The sequence below is a fragment of the Caretta caretta genome, chromosome 18, assembly GCF_965140235.1.
Source record: "Caretta caretta isolate rCarCar2 chromosome 18, rCarCar1.hap1, whole genome shotgun sequence".
Lineage (NCBI taxonomy): Eukaryota > Metazoa > Chordata > Testudines > Cheloniidae > Caretta > Caretta caretta.
The window spans coordinates 16852896-16875283 of NC_134223.1; the positions used below are offsets into that span (position 1 = coordinate 16852896).

The 22388-nt window shown below is 45.4% G+C and overlaps 1 protein-coding gene across 2 annotated transcripts in view; it reads left to right on the forward strand.

Moving 5' to 3' along the window:
* Window positions 1-187: 187 nt before the first annotated feature.
* The window catches only part of ATAD3A (ATPase family AAA domain containing 3A), a 67645-nt gene continuing 45444 nt past the window's right edge, over window positions 188-22388 (forward strand). The window contains exons 1-7 of one of the 2 annotated variants that reach the window (XM_048825162.2): window positions 188-450; window positions 1785-1861; window positions 2425-2526; window positions 3433-3492; window positions 3947-4016; window positions 6529-6694; window positions 7561-7630. In XM_048825162.2, coding sequence (XP_048681119.1) covers window positions 231-450; window positions 1785-1861; window positions 2425-2526; window positions 3433-3492; window positions 3947-4016; window positions 6529-6694; window positions 7561-7630 — 765 coding nt within the window. In that variant the 5' untranslated portion in view covers window positions 188-230. The remainder of the gene's footprint in view (window positions 451-1784; window positions 1862-2424; window positions 2527-3432; window positions 3493-3946; window positions 4017-6528; window positions 6695-7560; window positions 7631-22388) is intronic. The other variant, XM_048825161.2, reaches the window with a different exon arrangement.

Below are 22388 nucleotides of genomic sequence, written 5' to 3' on the forward strand. Positions count from 1 at the left end.
GAACCAATCGGAAGTAGGGAAAGGCCTCACGTGACCTAGGACGTGCCTCTCCGCGGGACGTGTAGACGGCATTCCCAGCTTCACCAATCAGAACTCCCGAGAAGTTTCACGCGCTGGTGATGCCCGGCTGGTCGGCTCCAATGGGCGCAGGGAGGGCGGGGCCGCGCCTGCGCGGTGGAAGCGGCGGCCGCTCCGCGTGTGGCTGGTCTCCCGGCGGCGGCGCGGGCACCATGTCGTGGCTGTTCGGGCTCAACCGGGGGTCTCCCCCCGTGGCGGGGGACGCAGGCCCGGGCGGGGCCGGCCTGGCCCTGCCGCCCCCTCCCTCCGCCGGGGGCCCCGCAGCGGGGGACGGAGCCGGGGACCGGAACACGCCCAAGGACAAATGGAGCAACTTTGACCCCACCGGGCTGGAGCGGGCGGCCAAGGCGGCCCGGGAGCTGGAGGCCTCCCGTGAGTGGGGGCTGCTCGGGACTGAGGGGGCCCGCAGCCGCGGCGGGAGGGGCTGCTCCGTTGCCAGGGCGAGTGCCCCATAGCCCGGCCGGTGGGGGCTGCGCGGCAGGCCCGTGGGGGAGGGCACGTGGCTGGGGGATCCCTGCCAGCGTGGGCCGGGCCGGGCCAGGCCAGGCCGGGCCGGGCCAGGCCAGGCGCCGCTGCCATGAGCCTGAAATCGCAGCTCCGGGGACTCCGAGTCTGGTGGTGAGGTTGCTCAGTTCGCCTGCCTCTGCCTTGCTTTGGAGAGACTTCGTCTGCGCCGGGAAAGGCGCTTGGCCTCTGCGACTGTCCGTTCTTCGCGTTTCTGCGGAGACGGGCGGTGGTAACGATCGTTCTGCTGGTGGAAGCTGCTTTGTTAAAACCTGGGCTGAGCCCCCCACCGGCTGAATTCACACAGGCTGGCCAGCCGCCATCGGCTACTAATAATAACCTTGTTTCAGAGGAGCAGCCGTGTTAGTCTGTATTCGCAGAAAGAACAGGAGGACTTGTGGCACCTTAGAGACGAACCAATTTATTTGAGCATGAGCTTTCGTGAGCTACAGCTCACTTCATCAGATGTACTGAATGTATCCGATGAAGTGAGCTGTAGCTCAGGAAAGCTTATGCTGAAATAAATTGGTTCGTCTCTAAGGTGCCACAAGTCCTCCTTTTCTTTTTGCTAATAACCTTGTGCAACCTCTGGCCTGCATCAGGTTCAGATCTATGACCTAGAAGTGGCAGACTCTTTGTCCTGTGAGCAGGCCCCCCTCCCCATTTCCATTCATGCGTTTGGTTCAGCACCTCATTATGATAAAGTGTAAATTAACAAATTATAACGCACACAGTTTTGAGCCCTGAAATACTCCTTTTTGAGGAATAAAATAGCCATGGAATGTTTTTGATCTTCCTTACTGTAAGAGTTGGGAGCATTTGAGGGTGATGATGAAGGTTCCTAGCCAGAAGTGCGGGGGCGCAACAAATTTTTGGAACATAACATACGAAACATCTTTCTCTAATGCCTTCAACACTGTGTTGTTTCTTTAAACATAGGGGAAATAGTTGGAGTTGGCAGCTGCTTTCAGGCACCTCTTGCACATGGTTACACCAAGCAATCAGTTGCTCAATGCTCTTTTGACTTGTGGTCCTCATAGGACGACTGTGTTTAAAATGCCTAGACACTGAAAGTTTTGTGGACGGAAAACTTCAGTTTCTAGAGCCATAAGCGTGACATCTTTCACCAGCACCAAGTTTGCTTAGAAAAGTAGGATCTAATACTGCAGAAATAAGTTCTTAAACAACCTTATTAATTTCAGGCCATGCAAAAGATGCTCTTAGTCTTGCTCAGCTGCAGGAACAGACATTGCAAATGGAGCAGCAGTCCAAAATTAAGGTATGTTGAGCCTCAGGATCAAATTCATGCCTACTGCAGCTCTGCTGACTTCATTGGATGGATTTTGGCCCTCATTGTCTAACGATCTGCCTTGGCTATTTTGATTTCTTCTTGCACAGAGGAGTTCACTTTTAGTACACTGCCTTTCCCTGCATTTTCATTACTTCATTTGATTTATAAAAAAGAGAGTCTGGAAATGCAGCATTGCAGCCAGACTAATTTCTGCTCTTTTACAGGGTTTATGTCCGTGCTAAGAACTTGTGATATTTTGTGGTTCGTATTGGTATTGTAGCTCCCAGAATATCCTTTGTCCACAACAGCAATACATTTGTTTCTTTTCCCAGTACCTAATTTGTGGTGTCTGAGCCTCTAATATAGCACGGTAAGTGTACGTGGCACTTTGCAAAACACAAAATCAGATATGATCCCTGGTCTTAAGAATTGCCTTACCCCGCTGAGGAACCGAAACCTATTAGAAACCTATTTTGAAGAATATGGTTATCATTTGTAGCCCTCTGGAGGCTTTTGTGTTAAGCTGACGTATGCTGGCCCATTTCTCATAGGAATACGAGGCAGCCATTGAACAGCTGAAGAACGAACAGATCCGGGTACAAGCAGATGAGAGAAGAAAGACACTAAGTGAAGAAACCAGACAGCATCAAGCAGTAAGGAAAATTGGGGAAACTAGCAGACATGATGGCTGGCTTGTTGTGCTGGCTGGAATGGGAAACACACCATGAGAGGCTTATTCAGTTACACCAGCTATTCTCCACCTGGGGGTTGCGGTCCCTAAGGGGAGGTCATCCCCAGTTGAATCTGCCTCATTCCCCAGCTCTGGTGTTCTGTTGACACTGGTTTGCATAGCTGCTTGTAACAGACCCTAAGACACCCTAAAGAATCCAGTAAATTGGACCAGTTCCTTGGCTCTGCCTTTGAATTTCTTTAAGTGCTGCAGGGAATTGGTGTAAAACATTCTAGGATGCATCCTTGCTTGCAGGTATCAGTCATGATATGAAAAAAATTGAAAACTACTGGCTTACCCAGCATATCTGTTGGCTAGACAATGAAATGCATCCTAAATTACTTGGAGTGCAATCTCAGATTGCCTCTAATTTTCCCTGTTTCTCTTAAGTCTTCTGGAATCTAACCCTTTGGAAAGAGATCTCAGGAAATTACCATCTTAACCCAGAATTTGACAAACTATTTTTCTTTTTATGAGCTGGCTTTTGAGCAGCTTTTTGATGGGGTGTATCAGTGGGTTCTAACAGCTCTTGGGACAGTAATGCTAAAATTGGGGAAATGCAGTTCAGCTTTCATTCTTATTGCTGACAAACTGGTTTTTAAGGTTCAACATCCTTGCCATTTGTCACGAGCCCTAATTTTATATGTATCAACCCCCTCTGCCCTACATCTTCAGCCAGCAGAGCTTTTTTGGCACTGGTCTAGGACTGATTGTCTAACACATTGACAGTGTTCTATTTCAAATGCTGATCTCTTTTCCTTCTTATACTCAAGTCTTGTTTGCTGATTAGAGCAGGGTTTTTATTGCATTTCCTCTTTTCTTTTTGAAGAGGGCCCAATATCAGGACAAACTGGCAAGACAGCGCTATGAAGAGCAGCTGCGACAGCAGGTAAGATGTTCCATCTTCTAAAACTGCTGAGAGCTTAGCCAATCTGTGTTAACTTCACTAGGAGTAATGATGCTAAATTATGCTCCACCCTCATAACCCAGTGACTGATGCTATGCACCACTGTGATGGGAGAGCTTAGATTTTTTTGCACAGCCTCAGGGTTACTACATTCCAAGCCTAGCAGGTCTGATGCAAAAGCAACTGACAGCAAATAGGACAAAGGTGCAAGAAGTAGCTGGGAGAACATGAGATTGTGGGTTTTGGGAGGAAGAACATATTTAATTCTTAAGTATTTTTTTTTCCAGAGCATTTGTAATGTTTAGGTCTGCATGTGTATTAGGTTGATTGGCGATCTTAAAACAGCTAGTGTGTGTGAAAACTACAGTTTTCCATCTTCCTGTTTTGCCTTTTCTCCCAACCTAATTCATCTTCTGATGTGATCTCTTCTTCTTAGCAACTCCTTAATGAAGAGAACTTGAGGAAGCAGGAGGAATCTGTGCAGAAGCAGGAAGCAATGAGGCGAGGTAATGTGATATTTCAGTTCCGCCTTTTGGTTGGGGATTAAGTGGCTATTCAGAGCAACCTCTGAACTGTATTTGGAGTACTAGTACATACTGACTGGTAGGCTATTAGAGGGCTCATAATGCAGGATCTGCAAGCAGCAGCTAAATCACAGCTGGTTTTAGGGTTTGTCTGCACCGGGGGGCAAACGTTTTGGCTCAAGGGCCACATCTGGATATGGAAGTTGTATGGCAGGCCATGAATGCTCACAACTAGGGGTTGGGGTGTGGGCTCTGGAGTGGGGCCAGAAATGAGGAGTTCAGGGTGTGGGAGGGTACTCCAGGCTGGGACCGAGGGGTTCGGAGGGGGGAATCTGGGCAGGGGGTTGGCGCACGGGAGGGGGGTCAGGAGTGCAGGCTCAGGGCGGCACTTACCTCAAGCAACTCCCAGAAGCAGCGCAATGTCCCCCCTCCGACTCCTACGTGGAGGCATGGCCAGGCGGTTCTGTTTGCTGCTCTGTCTGCTGCGCTGCCCCTTCAGCTCCCATTGGCCATGTGCGGAGCCCCCTGGCTGCCCGTACGCGTAGGAGCCAGAGCGGGGACATGCCGCTGCTTCCAGGAGCCACGCAGAGTGGGGCAAGCCCCAGACCCCGCCCCCTGGCTGGAGCTCGAGGGCCAGATGTGGCCCCCGCACTGTAGTTTGCCCACCCCTGGTCTACAAGAACATTTAGTTCACGGCAAGCCAGGATGTGAATCTACCCTCACTAGCCTGCTGCAAACTAACAGTCCTTGTGGACCCTGCTGACACACATTAACAGTTCCCTCGTACACTTTGATCTACTCTGTTCCAAAGCAGAGTAGATCAAAGTGCATTATGGAACTGTTAGGGCATGTGGGCAGTGTCCACACAGACAGACAGTGCAGGGTAGATTTAAACCCCAGTTTACTGTGTATTCTTGTAGATCTCTTGGAGTTGCTGGTGCCTGTAGCTCATTTCTGTGAAAGGCTAAACTTCTATAGAGAGCCTTTGTTTAAATAAAAGTACTCGAGTGTGGCTTCCAGTGGCTGAACACTGCAATACACCAACCTTTCTTGGTCTAGTAATACTGTAGGTAATGCAGCACTCCTGCATTTCCTGCCCTCAGGATTTTATCAGGAAACATTAGAATCAATCGGGTGTTTGGCTAGGACTTCTCTAGAGCATTAACACTTGAAATCCAGTGTCGATTTTAAGTATCTTGTTAGCCTGTCTTGTTTGTGACCTGGCTTTTTCTGTAGGCACGTAGAAATTAGAAGTGGAAAAGATCTGTGAAGTCATCCAGTTCCTTCTGCTGCAGTCCAGCACAGTACTGTCCCCTCTAATGCATCCTCTAGTGTTTGTCTCTAATTTTAAGTATTTCAAATGCTGGGCCTTGTTGGGAGATTGTTCCATAGTTAGGCTTGGCGGGATTTGATTTAAATTGATAACTGTTGGCATATAAATTTCAGCTGACACGCTGAAATCAACGAAAAAATATCAATTGGTGACAGTTGTTGGGAGTGCAGCCTCCCCCGGGCGCCTGCAGGGATTGGATGTCAGTGGCCCTGCAGCAGGTCAGAGATCCCTCTGCAGCACCACTGGCACTGGCTGTGTCCTCACTCCTATGACAGCAGATCGGCAGAGGGCTCCCAGCTGGGGACAGAGCCATTCAGCACCATGGTGGCCTCCCCCTGCGAGCAGGGCTTGTCGTCCTCAGAGTCCTGGCTGGGGTCTCCGCTCCACCCTTGCAGGACCACAGCCTTCCTGCACCTTGTGCCTGGGTGTCTTGGGCTCCTCTGCTGTGCATGGAGCCTCTGCAGCCTCGCTGTCAGCGCTGCCCTAAAAAACCCTCAACCCTACAACCCTTAATTTCCAGCAACTAGCAATAATTAAAAATTGATTATTAAAAATAAAAATGGATATAGAATTTTGGAATTGAAAAAAAATAAAAATGGAGTTCTACCAATCCTGTCCGTAGTCTAGTAGATTTCACTCCTGGGGGATGTTTTTCCTTTAACTCCGCCTACATTGACCTTTCACTTTCATCCCATTACTCCTAGTTGCACATCCTGGGCGTGTACATTCTTAGGTTTGTTACCATCTCCCCCTTGACCTTGCACAGCCAATCTCTACCAGTCTGTATTCAGTTTTCTTATTCTTTTCTCTGATGTCACACTCACCCTGATTATTTTTGTTGCTCTTCTCTGAACAAATGTATTCAGTGTATTCTCTTGGTAACGTATTCCCAGAATGCAATAATAATTCTTGGTGCACTCCTGCCTAAATATTACAGAGATGACCATCTCCTTGTTCTTAGAGGGAAGATTCCTAGACTTAGCTTTCATGCTGTTGTATTGATTTGCTTCCTTTTGTGGGCAGGCTGGTGGTCACTGAAATCTGTCGTCAGGTCACACGCATCTGACATGTAGCAAAGCTGATAATATTTACCCCTCTCCCAAAAGCTGGGTTTTGGGATAAAGCCCAGAGTAAAATCCCACCCCCTTGTTTCTTTTAAAGCCACTGTGGAGCGGGAGATGGAGCTGCGGCACAAGAATGAGATGCTGCGTATTGAAGCGGAAGTGCGAGCCCGCGCAAAGGCTGAGCGTGAGAACGCAGATCTCATTCGGGAGCAGATCCGCCTGAAAGCTGCTGAGCATCGCCAGACGGTGTTAGATTCCCTCAAGTACGTGCAAACCAGCTGAGGGGAGTTGGTCACCTTGCTACTGCCTCACACCACCCCCATCAAATGGGCTGTATAAAAAACCTTGGAGTTTGGTTGGGTTTGGTTTTTTTTTTGTTTTTTTTGGCACAAGTTTAAAGGGAAAGATTGTTATTGCTGGTGTTCCTTCATTTTCTGCCCCAAGGTAGCGTATTAAAAACTGCTGTTTCCCTATCTCTAGGTGTGATTAGGGTGGATAGTGTAGTGGAAGGGAGAACTATTGTCTAGTGGTTAGTCATGTTTTGGGTGCCAGGATACTTGCATTCTAGACTGAGTTCTCTAACAGACCACGTGACCTTAACCTGATCATTTTGGGGGGAAATCCTCGCTCTGTGAAAATCTTTGGCAACACTCTCATTGGCTCCAGTGAAAGGAGGTTTCACCCTTAATCTCTGAGACAGTTTCCCCACCTACAAAACAAACATAAAATTTACCTACCTCACAAGGGTATTGTCAGCTTTAATTCATTGACTGTTATGAAGTCCTTTAGGATTCTTGGCTGGAAGGTATCTAGAATGGCTAAGTAACCATGAAATTTTATTATCATTCAACTCTAATGAAGTGAGTAAAAAATAAACATATTAGCTTTGGTCCAGAAGCTCTTCTGGATTTAATCCCATATACACCAGACGATTATAAATATATTTGCCCTGTATGTTTGGGTTCCTGGGTGAGCTCTGTTAGCTTTGACTGGTTCTGAAGAAAGTCATCAGGGAAACTGGAGTAATCTTGTAAGCTGCTTGCAATTCTGTCCTTCAAACTTAAAATCCTTCCCCCTTTCCTGCCTCTACTCCAAAGTCGCTGCTTACACTGCTGCTCTCTTTCCACAGGACAGCGGGTACATTGTTTGGAGAAGGATTTCGTGCCTTTGTAACAGACTGGGATAAAGTTACAGCCACGGTAAGCTGTGGACATATCTTTTGGAAGATAGACAACAGTTATTTGCGAACCTGATTTTGTATTTTTTTTCTCCTTGTCCCTGGTAATGTTAAAAATTCTGGGTTAGAAACGAAGAGCTGACTATCCGAGATAGACACCATCAACTCAAAAGCATACTTAAGTCTGCCTCCAATTAACATGCAAGGTTATAATTATTACAAGAGTAGACAAAAATGAAAACTTCTCCCATTTACTTTGTGCATGTTACAGCATTTTATGTACTCTGTTTCACTGTTTCTCCTGTATTCAGTTTCCCCAGCCCGTTGGTTTTTTGTGGGTCTTTCATCCAGCAACAGCAGAGAGGATAAATTATTTTAAAAATGAGACTGTCTTTAAACCAAGAAGCTGACAAGAGTGTCACAAGGACAAGTAGAACATCTGATATTACTAACTCACTTTCTGAAATTGACTAGATTACAGTGACTTTTTTTGTTAGCTTTTTCATCAGTAGTAAACACTGACAGTTCCATCTTTCAGTAAATACACAACCCTCACTGGAATCACAGATATCTCTACTTATTTTGCTCCTTTTATTTTGTTTGGCCGAACATTGCAATTCATTTAATAGTGTTGATTAAGAACTCCAGTGCATTCTTCCTGTTCGGTTCTCATATTTAGGAAAGAGAAGAGCCTGTCTTGGTGTCTTGTCGGTGGCACTGTAACCAAATTGGAAGTGACTCTTCGGGGTGGGATGGAAAGAGTATCATAAATGCATTAAGGTGTACTTGCAAAGAGGGGGAACAAGTTGAGCTTATGCCCTCTTTACTCTAGGCTGGACAACAAAGCTCCAAAAGGGGGTTTTGGAGTGAAGGGAGTTTCTGTTTGATTTTTAATGTTCAAAATATAGGCCAGGTCTAGCCTGGAAAACTAAGATGACAGAGCGGGAAAACTGCCCTTTTCTGGCTGTCAATGACTTGAACAACAGGGCTTCCTCCTCTTCCCTTGGGACACTGTTCCTCTTTCAACCAGATCTGTGTTCAGATTCATTTTCTTCCCCTTAACTGAGGTTCATATAGCACTTTGGAGGGGTAATCAGCATATATATATAATATGCCAAGCATTGATCACTAGAGGCGCAGTGGGTCTTACCATTTGAGCTGTGGGTGAGAGTCGTGAGAAGCTTTCTGGGTAACTAAGCAGTTTATTAAGAAGGGTTTCCTTCCTGTGCATTGTACAGTATAAATACAAATTATGCCGTCAAACACCTGCGAACGGTTAAACTTTCTCTCTTCTCCTTATCTTGGTTCCACTATTTTTACCAACTTCCTCTTATGAAAAAATACGTAATTTTGCACTGCCCTCTAGGTTTGTTCTGCCTGCTTCTCACCTCTGCCTGTTGGTTTTATAAAGCCAGGTGCAGTGTGAAACTGAATAGTGGTCTAATTCAAAAACCTACGTGAGTCTTTGGATCAGGACCCATGGACCCAGTTGGGTATGTGTCTAACACTCACTGGAGCATACTATGGGAAGCCTTGGCTTTTACAATTGAGGATTTTTTGGCTTTTCCTCACAATGTATTTTTGATTCTGAAAAACAAACTCTTCTATTAAACCACACTGTATATCCAGCAAGACTCAGGTGAATTATAACGCAGTACAGGCACCAAAAGAAATCAGCAGGAACTCCGCTCCCTTAGACACTAGTGAGACCAGGGCTTCCACCTGTTTGCATTCTTGCACCTTATGTGTGCGCTTGGTATCTAGCAATCCAGACTCTTGAGCAAGAGCTTGAGGATAGAATTTACACGGTGAAGTGTGCAACCAGGTTTTGGAGGCTTTCTGAACAGATTTGGATAATCAGCATTTCGTTGCTACAGCAACTTGATTGGATCTGAACATGTTGCTGTCATCTGCAACCGTTCGCTGGGGCAGAAGAAAGTTCTAATGTTAGGCTGTAAGCACCCGCTTTGATTTGCCAAAGGCGAATCAGAAAAACTTAATTTAGAGGGGGAAAAGCTTAACAAAAGAGACATTTGATTTTTATTTTCCCAGTCTAGTCTGCTGTCAGCACAGCAGCTATTGCACGTTACTTCAGTCCCTACAATACATAGGCCTAGTTATACATTTGTAACACTAGGTGGCATTACTGACAATGGTAGAGAACCACCTAAATGCAGTAATGTTTACTCATAAGTAGCTTTATGACAGCAGTGCTGTTGGCAGGACAATAGTGAAGTGTCACGGTTTCCATTGTAGTGCAGTCTAATTGCAGTGGCTTTATTAATTTGCTGTTGGGAGGAGAAAAGCTCTAGGTTTAAAATTGGTAATGAACTCTCAGCCAGGGGATGAACTTTTTTCTTTAAATCTTTGCCCTAGGATTTAACAGTTTCAGATGTTCTTTAATTTTAAAAATAAAAGGAACACTTGAGGCTTTTTTTGATCTAGCACTTGAGTCATGCTGGAAACATAAGGACATGCGTGATGCTCTGGTCATCTCAGCAGTTTTCTGTGTATTGGTGTATTTCCGTCTAACACTACATGGCACCGCAGACACCCTCTTTAGACCCTGGGCTGCAAATCTGCAGAGAAATGTTTAAGAAGCTGTATGTTTCTGCAGAGAAATTTTACCAAGCAGGTTGGGTTCATTCCTGCCTGGTTGTATGACACACATTGCTGCTGCTTATCTTGGAAAGTCATCTGCGATTTACACAATAGCTGAACTTTCAAGAGCAGTGCTGCTGTATGCAATGCACCAGAAAGCAGGATTGAGCCCTTGATGTTGCATGCATGAAACCTGCATTGTGCAGCTTATTGTGTAAGGAATCTGCATGCTAAAGTTCCCAAGGACACTGAGACTAAGTCCTCAGTGTATCTGCTCAAATGAATGACTAGGTGGAGGCGTTTGCCTATTAATATTACCCTTATGCCTGCCATGCAGAGGTAATTTACACACACAATAAATCCCAAGTTAATGTTGCTTAACTTTTTCTGCTGTGCCTAAATATTGCAGCATGCCTGATATACATAGTAGCTTCACTAAATGAGCTTGCAGTTTCTACAATTTCAAGAAAAAGCTGCTAGGAGCTAAAGACACTTGAAATTGATGGAAAGATTCCTATTTACTTCAGTGGGCTCAGTCCTGAAGCATTTAGCAGAGTTCCTTTGCCAAGTTTGTTGGCATTAGCATTAAAAGGACCCTTTCAGACTAACAGTCTTGTAAGATGCCGTTTGCTATGGTGACAATTACTTTGTCAAAGCAGAAATCATTTTAGAAGCTGAATTAATCATCAGCCATTGGTTCTGTTTACTCTTTGCATTTTACTCCGTTGGCACTGTAAGATGAGAGAGGTCAGTGTCTCTCTCTGTCTCCTACACTAGCACCAAGTTGTCACGCTTGGGGTTACATCACCATCCGGGGGGGTGGTTAAATCTAGAAAAATAGTTTTTCACTGAAATCTTTAAAAATTGTGTGAACAGTTAATATTAAAGCACAATCACAAAACCCCTTTACTCTTAGGATTTTGGCTCTAACTTACCCAAACACTGCTTTAAGCCTGGTTTGTGCGTTTAAATGCCTTGTGAATGCTGTGAAAAGCTCACATTGGACCCTTTTCCCTTACCCAGCATCTTGTCTAATGCATATTGCTTTGTATTACCTGAGGTCTGCAAGATACCAGCATTTAGATGCTGTATCTGAGGTCCAGCTACTGAGGCCCTATTAGGTTTGGCTGAAAACTTGCTGTTGTATGTTTACCTGTGTGTTTTTCCTGTTTTCAAAATGTGATACATATTTATAAGGGATACTGATGTATAAACTATACTAGTGTTCTGCTTTAGGCAGAGGTACAATTTTATGTTAACTCACCCGTTAGATAGGACAGCTGTCTATCAAACATTCTTGCTTACCCAGCCTGTCGGGCCTCCACTCTCCTCTACTTTGTCCTCTTTATCTAGCTAGCACAGGTAACAATAGCCGCATAGATGGGGCGGTATGGACAACCAGCGTACAACATAAGAACGGCCCTACTGGGTCAGACCAAAGATCTATCTAGCCCAGTATCCTGTCTTCCGCCAGTGGCCAGTGCCAGATGCCCCCGAGGGAATGAACAGAACAGGGAATTGTCAAGTGATCCATCCCCTGTCGCTCGTTCCCAGCTTCCCAAGTCAGCGGGGATCCTGGGTACATACTTGGCTTGCTGGCCCATGTTGAAGCCCATGCTGCCACATCTACACTGCTGTTGTTACCAGTGCTTGCTAGATGGGCATGCCTGCCCGTGCTACTGTCAGACCTTCACATGCAGTGTAGACATACCCTTCTTCTTTCCTATGGCAAGAGTGGAACAGTGAAAGCAATGGCATCTTAAGGTCTCTTATCCATCCCAGAGCAGAGGGAGTAGCCATGTGGCTAGCCACGACACCTCCAGGATGAGCATGGATTGCGCAGTCATCCGTGATGTGTCCGAAAGTTGGCACCATTCCACAGTCACAGTTGGGCGATTTCCTCGCTTTCCATCTATGGAGTAAGTATGCGCATCCTCCACGTCAGGTGTGGATACAGTTTAGAGTTGTCCATATGCTCTGCGGGGAGGAGAAGCCCGACATTTGCACAGTTGGGTTGTCAATTCGATTTTTGTTTGGTATCTCAGCCCAGGTTTCAGACCATCTTCTGCGAATATCCTTATCTTCCCCAAGAAGGCCTGTGGCGTGAGACCAGAAGGGTGTACTTGATTTTAGTCAGTGTCAATGGGAGTGTTTTAGGTCAGTGGTTCTCAACCAGGGCCCCCTGGGGGTCTGCGAGCAGGCTTCAGGGGGGCCGCCAAGCAGGGCAAGCACTAGACTCACTGGGGCCTAGGGCAGAAGGCTGAAGCCCCGCCACATGGGGCTGAAGTCTAGGACCCTGAGCCCCACCACCCGGGGCTGAAGCCTGAGCAATGTAGCTTTGTGGCCTGGGGCCCCAGGCAGTTGCCCTGCTTGCTACCCCTTAACATTGGCCCTGGCTTTTATATGCAGAAAACCAGTTACTGTGGCACAGGAGTTTTTATAGCATGTTGTGGGGAGGGGGGTGCTTAGAAAGAAAGGCTGAGACCCCCCTGTTTTAGGTCATGGTGGAGCGGCAGTGTGATACTTGCCATGATCTCTATGTGCTCTCTAACTGGTAGACATACACTAATGGTCATTGAACTCTGGCTCTGTAGCACTGAGTTCCAGAGGCAAGGGCTCTACATTCCTTCCCCCTGCTCCAAAGTGCAAGTTTTCTGGGTTAGTGAATTCTTACTGTATCCAGTGGCCACATGGAGCGAGTCGAGTCACTGACCTAGTTCCATAATGAACTGAAAAGACATCGGTAACCCACTTTCCTGCCTAGCTACTCGCTAGCTCAGGAGCAGGTAGGATGCTGGATGAAGATACTGCCTCCCTTCTAGTTTCTAGTAGGCTCTGCCCTCTAGGGACTCTCAGGGACTCTGGGAATAACAGGAGATGCAGCACGAAAGCTGATTTTAATTTGCTATTTTAAGCTACAGCTTTTTAAGGCCGCTGCGAGACATTCTACGTTCTCCCTCCGAACTCTGATGTCCTGCTTCCCTTACACTCCTTATTCCCCCTGCTTGCTGTCAAGATCTTGTGTGTCTGCCACCATTCCTCTAGCTGAAGATGACTGGGTGGGGCTCTCATTGCGGCCACTCCTAAACTGTCCAGAGAGGTCGCTGGAGAGGACCCCATGTGCTCAGTCCCAAAGCCTGGAAGCAAGTCAAGGCTTAACCATCTCTGAAGATTTTCTTGTTTCCATTACAATAACAGAGACTGTAAGCTTCCCATCTTATTGCTGTGTACTGGTCTTGCTATCACTTTAGTAAATGCAGTGTCAGGGCTGGGTCAGGAATCCCTGCTTTTTCTCCGATACAGTTAAGCAGAATGATGCTCAACCATTTTACTTTCTCCCTGGAAGTCCTGGTGGCAGCATACAGTAGTGTTAATAGCCCAGCTTTAGCACAAAGCCATTGGGTGATATGTATAGGGGACACCTTCCATTTATGTGGGAACTGGTGGAGGAGTCTGGAAGGACTCGAGCCCCCAGACTCTTCTGTTCAGAGCCCCTCTCAGCCCTCCGCCCGTCCCACTCCCCCAAACCCCTGTGTGGTCTGTGTATGTTTATTGATGCTAAGGATTTTGCTCATGCTAAAGTTGACCTTGAAACAAAATCGGTGGAGTCACCTGTTGAAGAAATTCCTACTTAACATTTGTTACGACCTTTTGAATGAATTTTTACAGAAACTTTTTTGAGGCCATATTTTCCTTTCCATCACAGAGCCGCAAGCCTGTCAAGCGCTTGAAGCCCCGTTGCATTTGCTAGAATAAATTGTGGCTTAAAGCTGCACTGTGCCATTTACACAGCATGAATGCAGGGCAGCCTGTTCCTGTTGCCATGAAGTTTCCTCTTTAGAATGTTACAAACTGAGCAACACATCCCGATTTGTAATTTTGAGAAGATATTTTTAGTAGCCCAGCTTGTTAAAATGGACACCTTGCTTGAAAGCCATTTCCACCTCTGTTCCTCCCTCCGGTTTTATACATAGAGGCTCCTGCGTGGGCTGGTACAAAGGGGACATTGCACGGCCACCCCAGTGAAAGGGAGACCTGCTTTGAGTGAATCCCTTTGTAGAAAGTAGGCTGTACCTGGGGCATCTGGAACCTGCAGATCATTTTTAAACTTACTGTCTGGTGCTTTCAGCTCCACAAATTCCTGATCCAGATACCTCTGCTTTGTTACAGCCTTTGTACAAAATAACAAGCTCTTATGTTGTGAACTTGGAGTTTTAAGCTAAACTTTGTATTTACTCTCAAGCACTCTCACCTGTATTTTCTGCCACTTGGAAATCTATGGGAGCAGGATTTGGGGAGTCGGGGTGGGTTAGGTTAATTCTCTCTCCCATCTTCTATCTTGGTTTCCCTGACCTAACCCTATGTTCTCAGGCCTACTGGCTACCTGGCCCCTCCTTATGTGCAATCCCAATGTTTCTACTCAGCTGATTGATGCAGGGTATTGTCAGAGAGGATCTCTGTTCTGGAATTCACTTTCCCTGCAGGTCCAAGAGAGCAAGACGCTTGTTTCTGGGTTGTCACTTACTCAGGCCTTTGTGAAGCATTTGGATACCATGGTTACAGAGACATTACAAGAACCTGAATAGAATTGGAGGGGTTGGATTAGTGAGTGGGAATGTGGGAGCCTGGACTAATGGTTTGAGATTTTTGTGGGTTTTGTTTTTTTTATTTTATCTGTCCATCCCAAAGCTGTGGTGGTGCATATCTTATATTGCAGGTGTGTAATAGTGAAATTCAAGTCTGATATCTCTCTGGCAGGTCTTCTTTTAATTTTTGCAGCCTATAATAGTGACTTAACCCAGTTCTGTGATACACTAATATTAATTGCCATGTTTCAAAGCAGATGATCTGTGCCCGAGGTCCCATGTTATGGTCTAGGTATTGGTTGTGGGTGGAGTATCTTTACAGAGGGCTTGCTGAAAAAGGCAACGGGTTTTTTGCCTTCCCTTGTGGATTCCTTCCAACACCTCTATAAATTGAGATAAATTGAATGCTGAGGTCTTCCTGCTATCTTATGAATCTGACGTTATTTTGAGCCCTCCAGGCCTGTTACCGCACACTTAAAGTGAGTAAAATTAAATGGTGTTCATATTCTGTTTGCCCTTGAGCCCTTGGTTTGACCTTGTCGTTCTCTTTGAGAGAAGTAGTGTGTTTGCTGGCTCTAAAAGCAATTGCTGCATCCTGCTTTTTTTTCCTCTAGCTGGAGCTGCTTTGGTTTGAATCATCAGCATCTGGCTGTAAATTAAACGTTAAGCTAATTACTCTGTAAACTAATTGTGCTGTTGGGTTCTGGGGCACAGAGCTTAAGTTTCTTTTTTTCTGGTGTGTTTTGCAGAACTGCCCTTTTCCGCCTGCCTATTCTCCAAACACCTTCCTTTTCAAAGTTAAAGCAGTAACCTTTTAAGAACATCAGAATGGTCTGACCCAGTATGGCCAGTGTTCCATCTAACCCAATATCTAGTCTTCCAGTAGCGGCCGGTGCCAGATGGTTCAGAGGGAATGAACAGAACAGGGCAATTTATTCAGTGATCCATACCCTGTCATCCAGTCCCAGCTTCTGGCAGTCAGAGGTTTAGGGACACCCAGAGCATAGAGTTGCATCCCTGACCGTTGTGGCTAATAGCCATTGATGAACCTATCTTCCATGAACTTATTTAATTCTTTTTTGAACCCAGTTATACTTCTGGCCTGCACAACATCCCCTGGTAATGAGTTCCATGGTTGACTGTGCGTTGTGTGAAGAAGTACTTCCTTATGTTTTAAACCTGCTGCCTGTTAATTTCAGTGGGTGACCCCTGGTTCGTGTGTTATGTGAAGGGGTAAATAACACTTCCTTATTCACTTTTTCTACACCATTCACAATTTTGTAGACCTCCGTCATATCCTCCCTTAGTCGTCTCTTTTCTAAGCTAAACAATCCCAGGCTTTGTAATCTCTTCTCATACGGAAGTTGCTCCGTAGCCCTAAACCATTTTTGTTGCCCCTTTTCTGTAATTTTTCCAATTCTAACATCTTTTCAGAGATGGGGCAACCAGAACTGCGTGCAGTAGTCCAGGTATGGGTGTACCATGGATTTATATAGTGGCATTATGATATTTTCTGTCTCATTTTCTATCCCTTTCCTAATAGTTCTTAACATTGTTAGCTTTTTGTCTGCCACTGTGTGTTGAGCAGAAGTTTTCAGAGAACTATCCATGATGAATCCAAAATCTTTGAGTGGTAACAGCTAATTTAGACCCCATTTTGTATGTATAGTTTTGATTGTTTTCCAGCATGCATTACTTAGCACTTATCAGCACTGAATTTCATCTGCCATTTTGTTGCCCTGTCACCCAGTTTTGGGAGATCCTTTTTTAGCTCTTCGTCATCAGCATTGGACTTAACTGTCTTGAGTAATTTTGCATCATCTGCAAACTTTGCCGCATCACTGTTTACCCCTTTTCCAGATCATTTATGAATATGTTGAATAGCACTGGTCCAGTACATATCCTTTACGGACCCTGCTATTTACCTCTCTCCATTGTGAAAACTGACAGTTTGTTCTTACCCTTTGTTTCCTATCTTTTAACCAGTTGCTGATCCATGAGAGGACATTCCCTCTTATCCCATGACTGCTTACTCTGCATAAGAGCCTTTGGGGAGGGATGTTGTCAGTCTTTATTAAAGTCTAAGTACACTGTATCCACTGGATCACCCTTGTCCACATCTTTTTTGACATCCTCAAGAATTCTGACAGATAGTTAATGCATTATTTCCCTCTACAAAAGTCATGTTGACTCTTCCCCAACATATCGTGTTCAACTATGTGTCTGATAATTCTCTTCTTAACTATAGTTTTAACCAGTTTGCTTGGTACTGAAGTTAGGCTAACTGGCTTGTAATTGCCAGGATTGCCTCTGGAGCCTTTTTTTAAAATTCAGTGTTACATTAACTATCTGCCAACCATCTGGTACAGAGTCTGATTTAAGCGATAGGTTATGTACTTCAGTTAATAGTTCTGCAATTTCATTCTCAGTTCCTTCAGAACTCTTGGGTGGACACCATCTGGTCCTGGTGACTTATTGCTGTTCATTTTAGCCCAAATCCTCCTGTGTTAATACCTCAATCTGGAACAGTTCCTCAGATTTGTCACCTAAAGAGAATGGATCAGTTGTGGGTATCTTCCCTCATCCTCTGCAGTGAAGACTGATGCAAAGAATTCATTTAGCTTTTCTGCAGCAGCCTTAGAATCATAGACTATCAGGGCTGGAAGGGACCTCAGGAGGTCATCTAGTCCCACCCCCTCCTCAAAGCAGGACCAATCCCCAATTTTTGCCCCAGATCCCTAAATGGCCCCCTCAAGGAATGAACTCGCAACCCTGGGTTTAGCAGGCCAATGCTCAAACCACTGAGCTCTCCCTCCCCCCTTGTTTTCCTCGAGTGCTTCTTCAGCACCTCAATCCTCCCGTGGCCCATTTGGCAGGCTTTCTGCTTCTGATGCATTTTTAAAAAAAATTGCTGTTAGTTTGTGTGCCTTTTGCCTTAAGGTGAGCTGTTCCTAAAATACACAATGTGATGGTGATTAATGTTCTGCTTACATAGTCTCTTCCACTCCAAAGTACTTCACGGATTGTATGCCTAGCAGGTGGCAACCCCTAGTTCACAGCATACTATCTCACTGTGGAAGGGGAAGGGAATTCTGGCCAGGGACAATGAGCCAAACCCCAGCTCTTACAAAAAGGGCCATGGGACCGTTACTGTCTGTCCAGGTGTGTGCACGCTCTCCCCTCTCCCTCTCCTCCGTGGCACTCACTTTACCTACCTCAACAGGATGAAGTGCAGTCAGCCCTCAAGGTCTCTTTTAACCAGCAATGCTCTGTAGTAGTTTAGAAGGAAAAAGGCAGATCCAACATGCAACCCCACAGTGTTGTCTACTGCATAGATCAGGAAACTCTGAGATCTGGTTTCTATTTCTGACTGGGCCACTGACTCCATATTAAGGTTTATCTCCATGAAAGAGGGACAGTAGCCATCTTTGCAGAGGGCTTTGAGGCCTGAAACGTGATCGGAGTGACTCATCATAATAATCTGGTGGCGAGTTCTTTAACGTTAACTCTTAAATTGGCGACCTTTAAATACTTTGGAACGATTCCTGTTCAAGGCGCAGCATTGGCAGCCCAAAGACTCAGTGTGCAATGTGGCAGAATTTCCATTTGCTGTAATTAACAGTGAATATGATTTTCCGGGGAGAAGATCCTGCACGTGTCTTGGCAGATGGAACTTGGGGGCAGAGCAACTGTTGGGGCTTACGTGGCAAGGGAATGCCAAACAACGTGGCCTAAATAAAGGGTTTTGGAAGCCATCAAGTGCTTTCCATCTCTAGAAACAAGGAGACATGCCCGTACACATTGAAGATGTGTTTGAAGTCTTGCTGTTCTAATCCATCCCCCTTTGAAGCATTATTTTTAGCAGTGTACCAGAATGTCCTTCGTGTTGTCTGAAAGGCAGCGTGCCTCACTCTGTCTGACAGGCAGCTAGTGCAAAGTAGCTGCCTGCAGGGTTGCTTGGTTTAGTACAAGTTAACCTCAGGATTGTTGAACTGGACACCAGTAACCCGAGGGGAAGTCTCTGGGCTTTCTGCTTCACTTATTGGTGGGGATATTTTGTGTCCTGTGCTTTCTGAGAGCTGTAGTTTTTAACAGGGTGATTATAATTTACAAAGTGGCTTCAGTTTTGAAGCTAGTCTTGGGTTTTGAGTGGCTGTTTTCTGTCTGCTGTGCATGATCCGGTCTGTTCATCCCCCACCTGCAGCCAGGTTTGGTCTCTGCCAATCCCTGTTTACAGCTGGAGACTGAGCCTTTGCTGCCATCATATCAGTTTCCTTCTCATCTTCCACTCACTAGCTCCTTTTTAAAATGCAGATCACAGCCCACCTCTGTTGCAGTTCCCCATACTGACACTTATGAGTTCCTGCACCACCTGTATCTTCAGCCCCATCTACTCATGTCTAGTTGTAACACGTCCGTGTTTTGATGCTGTGCTCTCTGAAACGGTTGTATCCCTGATGCATTGTGATGACACGTTCTCCAATTCCATGCACTGCTTCAGCTGATCACGTTTGCAGATTCCATGACCTTTTCAGGGAAGGTGGGAGTGGATTTATTTGAACTGTTACCATGCAAAAATTCCCCCTCCTATTTTCATGCTTGCTTCTACCAAGCCTGTTCTTTTAAATCAGATGCTTAATATTAAATATGGGAGTAGCCTGCAGAAGCAGAATTTTAACTTTCTCCACATTCATGACCATGGACAGTTATTCCCTATACCACCCCCACCTTCTGGCTGTAGGTGCTGTAATGGCCCCATTCCAGTAAGGGTCTGTGTAGGTTGAATGTAGAACTACATTCTATTCGGTCTCAACCTCACCTCAGCCTTTTTTATTGCAACCAAACTACCACTGAAGTCAACGAGTGGGTCTCCCAGCAAGAATAGGCAGCCAATTTGAATCAGGCCCTAAGCAGACTGGGCTGCTGAGGCTCAAATGAATCTGGTGCAGAGAAAATTGCGATTTCAGTTATATTAGGGCTGTCAGAGGAGCTTGCCTGATGAACCACAGCTATAAACTTTCTTCCACTGACTTTGAAATGGTCACTTGACAGATTCCTATGCGTTGAGCTGAGATCCCTGAGCTTTTCAGTGTAGAAGAGAGAGCACACCCCATATTTGCAGACAATATGTGTCTCCTGCCTAGAACTAAGGGGAGTATTCTTGATCTGACAGTTGCAGAGAGAATGAGGGTAGCCTTCAGACGCTGGTTAAACAGAGCTCAGAGGCACTGTACTGGAGCCTGAATCAGAGATTCTCTGGATGTAATGCTTCTGCTGAAACACTCTCAGACCAGCCATCCCCGTTTCCCTGTACTCCTGAGAAACGCCCTGATAAGACTATAATGGGCAGAAGCCCCTGAGCCATGAGAGAGAAAATGCAGCTGTGAATACCCCTAGCAGGTCTAATGTTCATCTTGGACGCATTTCCCCAGAATTCTTAGATGCCAAAAATAAATGGAGTGTAGCAGGGCTCCCTATATTCTTCATTTAAAGTCTTTGATATGGAAAAGTGAACAGACACTTAAGTCCGCTCGGAATAATGTTTAGAGCTTCCTGTCCTTTTTGAAATAAGAGCAGCGTTTGAGTTGTAGGTAAACAACCCTGTAATACCAAGACCTTCCAATGTCAATTAATCACAATGGAAATTGTCTGGATTATCTGAAACAGCTTTCCTAGGTAATTTGATTCCCCCCCCCACACACACTATTGCATTTGGATAATGAAGGTGGTACTGTATTGGGTTTTCAGCCCTCTTCATGTATGCAGTAGCCCTTCCAAAAAATGTTTCAGTATTCTGTACAGAATGCTATGCTAATACTGCTTCAGTTGGCATGGTTTTACTGTAGTGTGTTTATAATGGATTGTGTTTATAAGGGTCATTAGACTGAACAGCTCTAGTGGCAAGCGTAATCGCAGCTCACTGATACGCAGCACTGCATGGTAATGTGGATGTAGGTCCGTGCTTCTGAACGGTAATAGCAGTAGCTGAGTGCGTCTTGCAGTTTAGTATTGGGAGCTGTACTATGTTAAGTGTGATAGGACTGGAGTGAAAATATAAAGGGTGGTCACTGAATGAATCCATGTAATCAGGTAACTGCAATGCTTATGTTTTGGGCTTAAAAATTCTCTGGTCATTGAGCCAAAATGAGAACAGGGCAAGATGAGGTTCCCCCTCTCCCCTGCCTCCGTGGCACTCACTTTGTCTACTTCAGCAGCCTCCAAACAAAATTGTATGGTTCTCTCCAAAGGGATGCTGCACACAACACACCTGTCCACGTCAGGACATTGTTTTTACCGTCTCTCTGATTAACTCTGTCCCTTTGTTTTTATAACACCTCTGTATTAGCCTTTCTGTTCAGAGGCCATTAATAGTCTGATTAGTAACAGCGATACCAAAAGGGCTCTGAGCCACCATTGATTGTAAACCCTCAAGTTGCTCTTTACTTACATGGCATTTACAATCCAGTTAGTGTAAAAGTTCTAGCTGGTGTGAGCTAGGGACTTTAGCACCTCCCAGATTTATATGTTCTATAGAGATGAGGAGTCTGGTCCTGTTGGCAAGGAAGCTTTAAACAGAGCAGCCCTAAGAAGGGCATGCAGCTAATATGTAACTTTCTAGCTCCTTGCCTTTTTTCTTTGCACCCTTTTTTCCTGAATTGTTGGTATCTCCCATCATATTTTGTGCTATCTCTGACCTCATTTTGACAGGTGAATTGCTTGTGTAGATTCATCTGAAAACAAATGCCCTTAGCCGTCAGTAGCAAGCAGAATTCAGACCTTTGTCTTAGCATCTTCATCCCAACAAGTAGTTTCTCGGCTGCATGAGGAGCCGCCAGTACAGCACACAGTTAAATTCTTGTACAGAGGAGACTTAAAAATAACTCACTCCGTGGTATAGTAATGCTGCCATGCTATAGAGTGCTGGGACGCAAAGCTTTCCCTAAGGGAAATACTCGTTTGACCAGGTTTGGTTTGAAAAAGTTCATCTCTGAAATTATAGGAGTGCAGAAGAATTATTAGTCTTGTGGTTGTATGATGGTGGATATTTCTGCCTTCCCAAAATTCCTGTGCAGTTTTGGTTGGATACACTATTCACCTCCTACACTTTTGTTTCATGTTACTGTGCTCTGATATATGGTTCCACCCCAAGGTAGCTGCATTTCAGTGGTGGGTGAAGTGATTTGTGTATGTGGGTCAAGATTTTCAAAAGTGGCTTTGATTTTTGGGTGCCTAACTTGAAGCATTTTAAAGGGGCCAGATTTTCAGACTGTATGATCAGCATTTCCTGAAAGTCAGGTCATCTTAAGGAGAATCATAGACGACACTCAGAACAGTAGTTTATTAAAACAACTAAGGATTCTATTGGCTGGAAGATCATTGTTCCCTCATGCAGTAATGCTCCAAGAACACCATGGGGCTGTGACTCTTTTCCCAGGTTGGTCCGTAAGTGAGTAATTTAAGGAGACTTTAAAATCTAGAAATAGGACTAGCTTTCTGCAGCACAACCCTGACCGCCTTCCTCTCCCCCTTTTTGCCCCATTGGTACCTGTGGCGTTTGTTATTTGGCGTTTTTCCTGTTCAAAGCATTTTGCT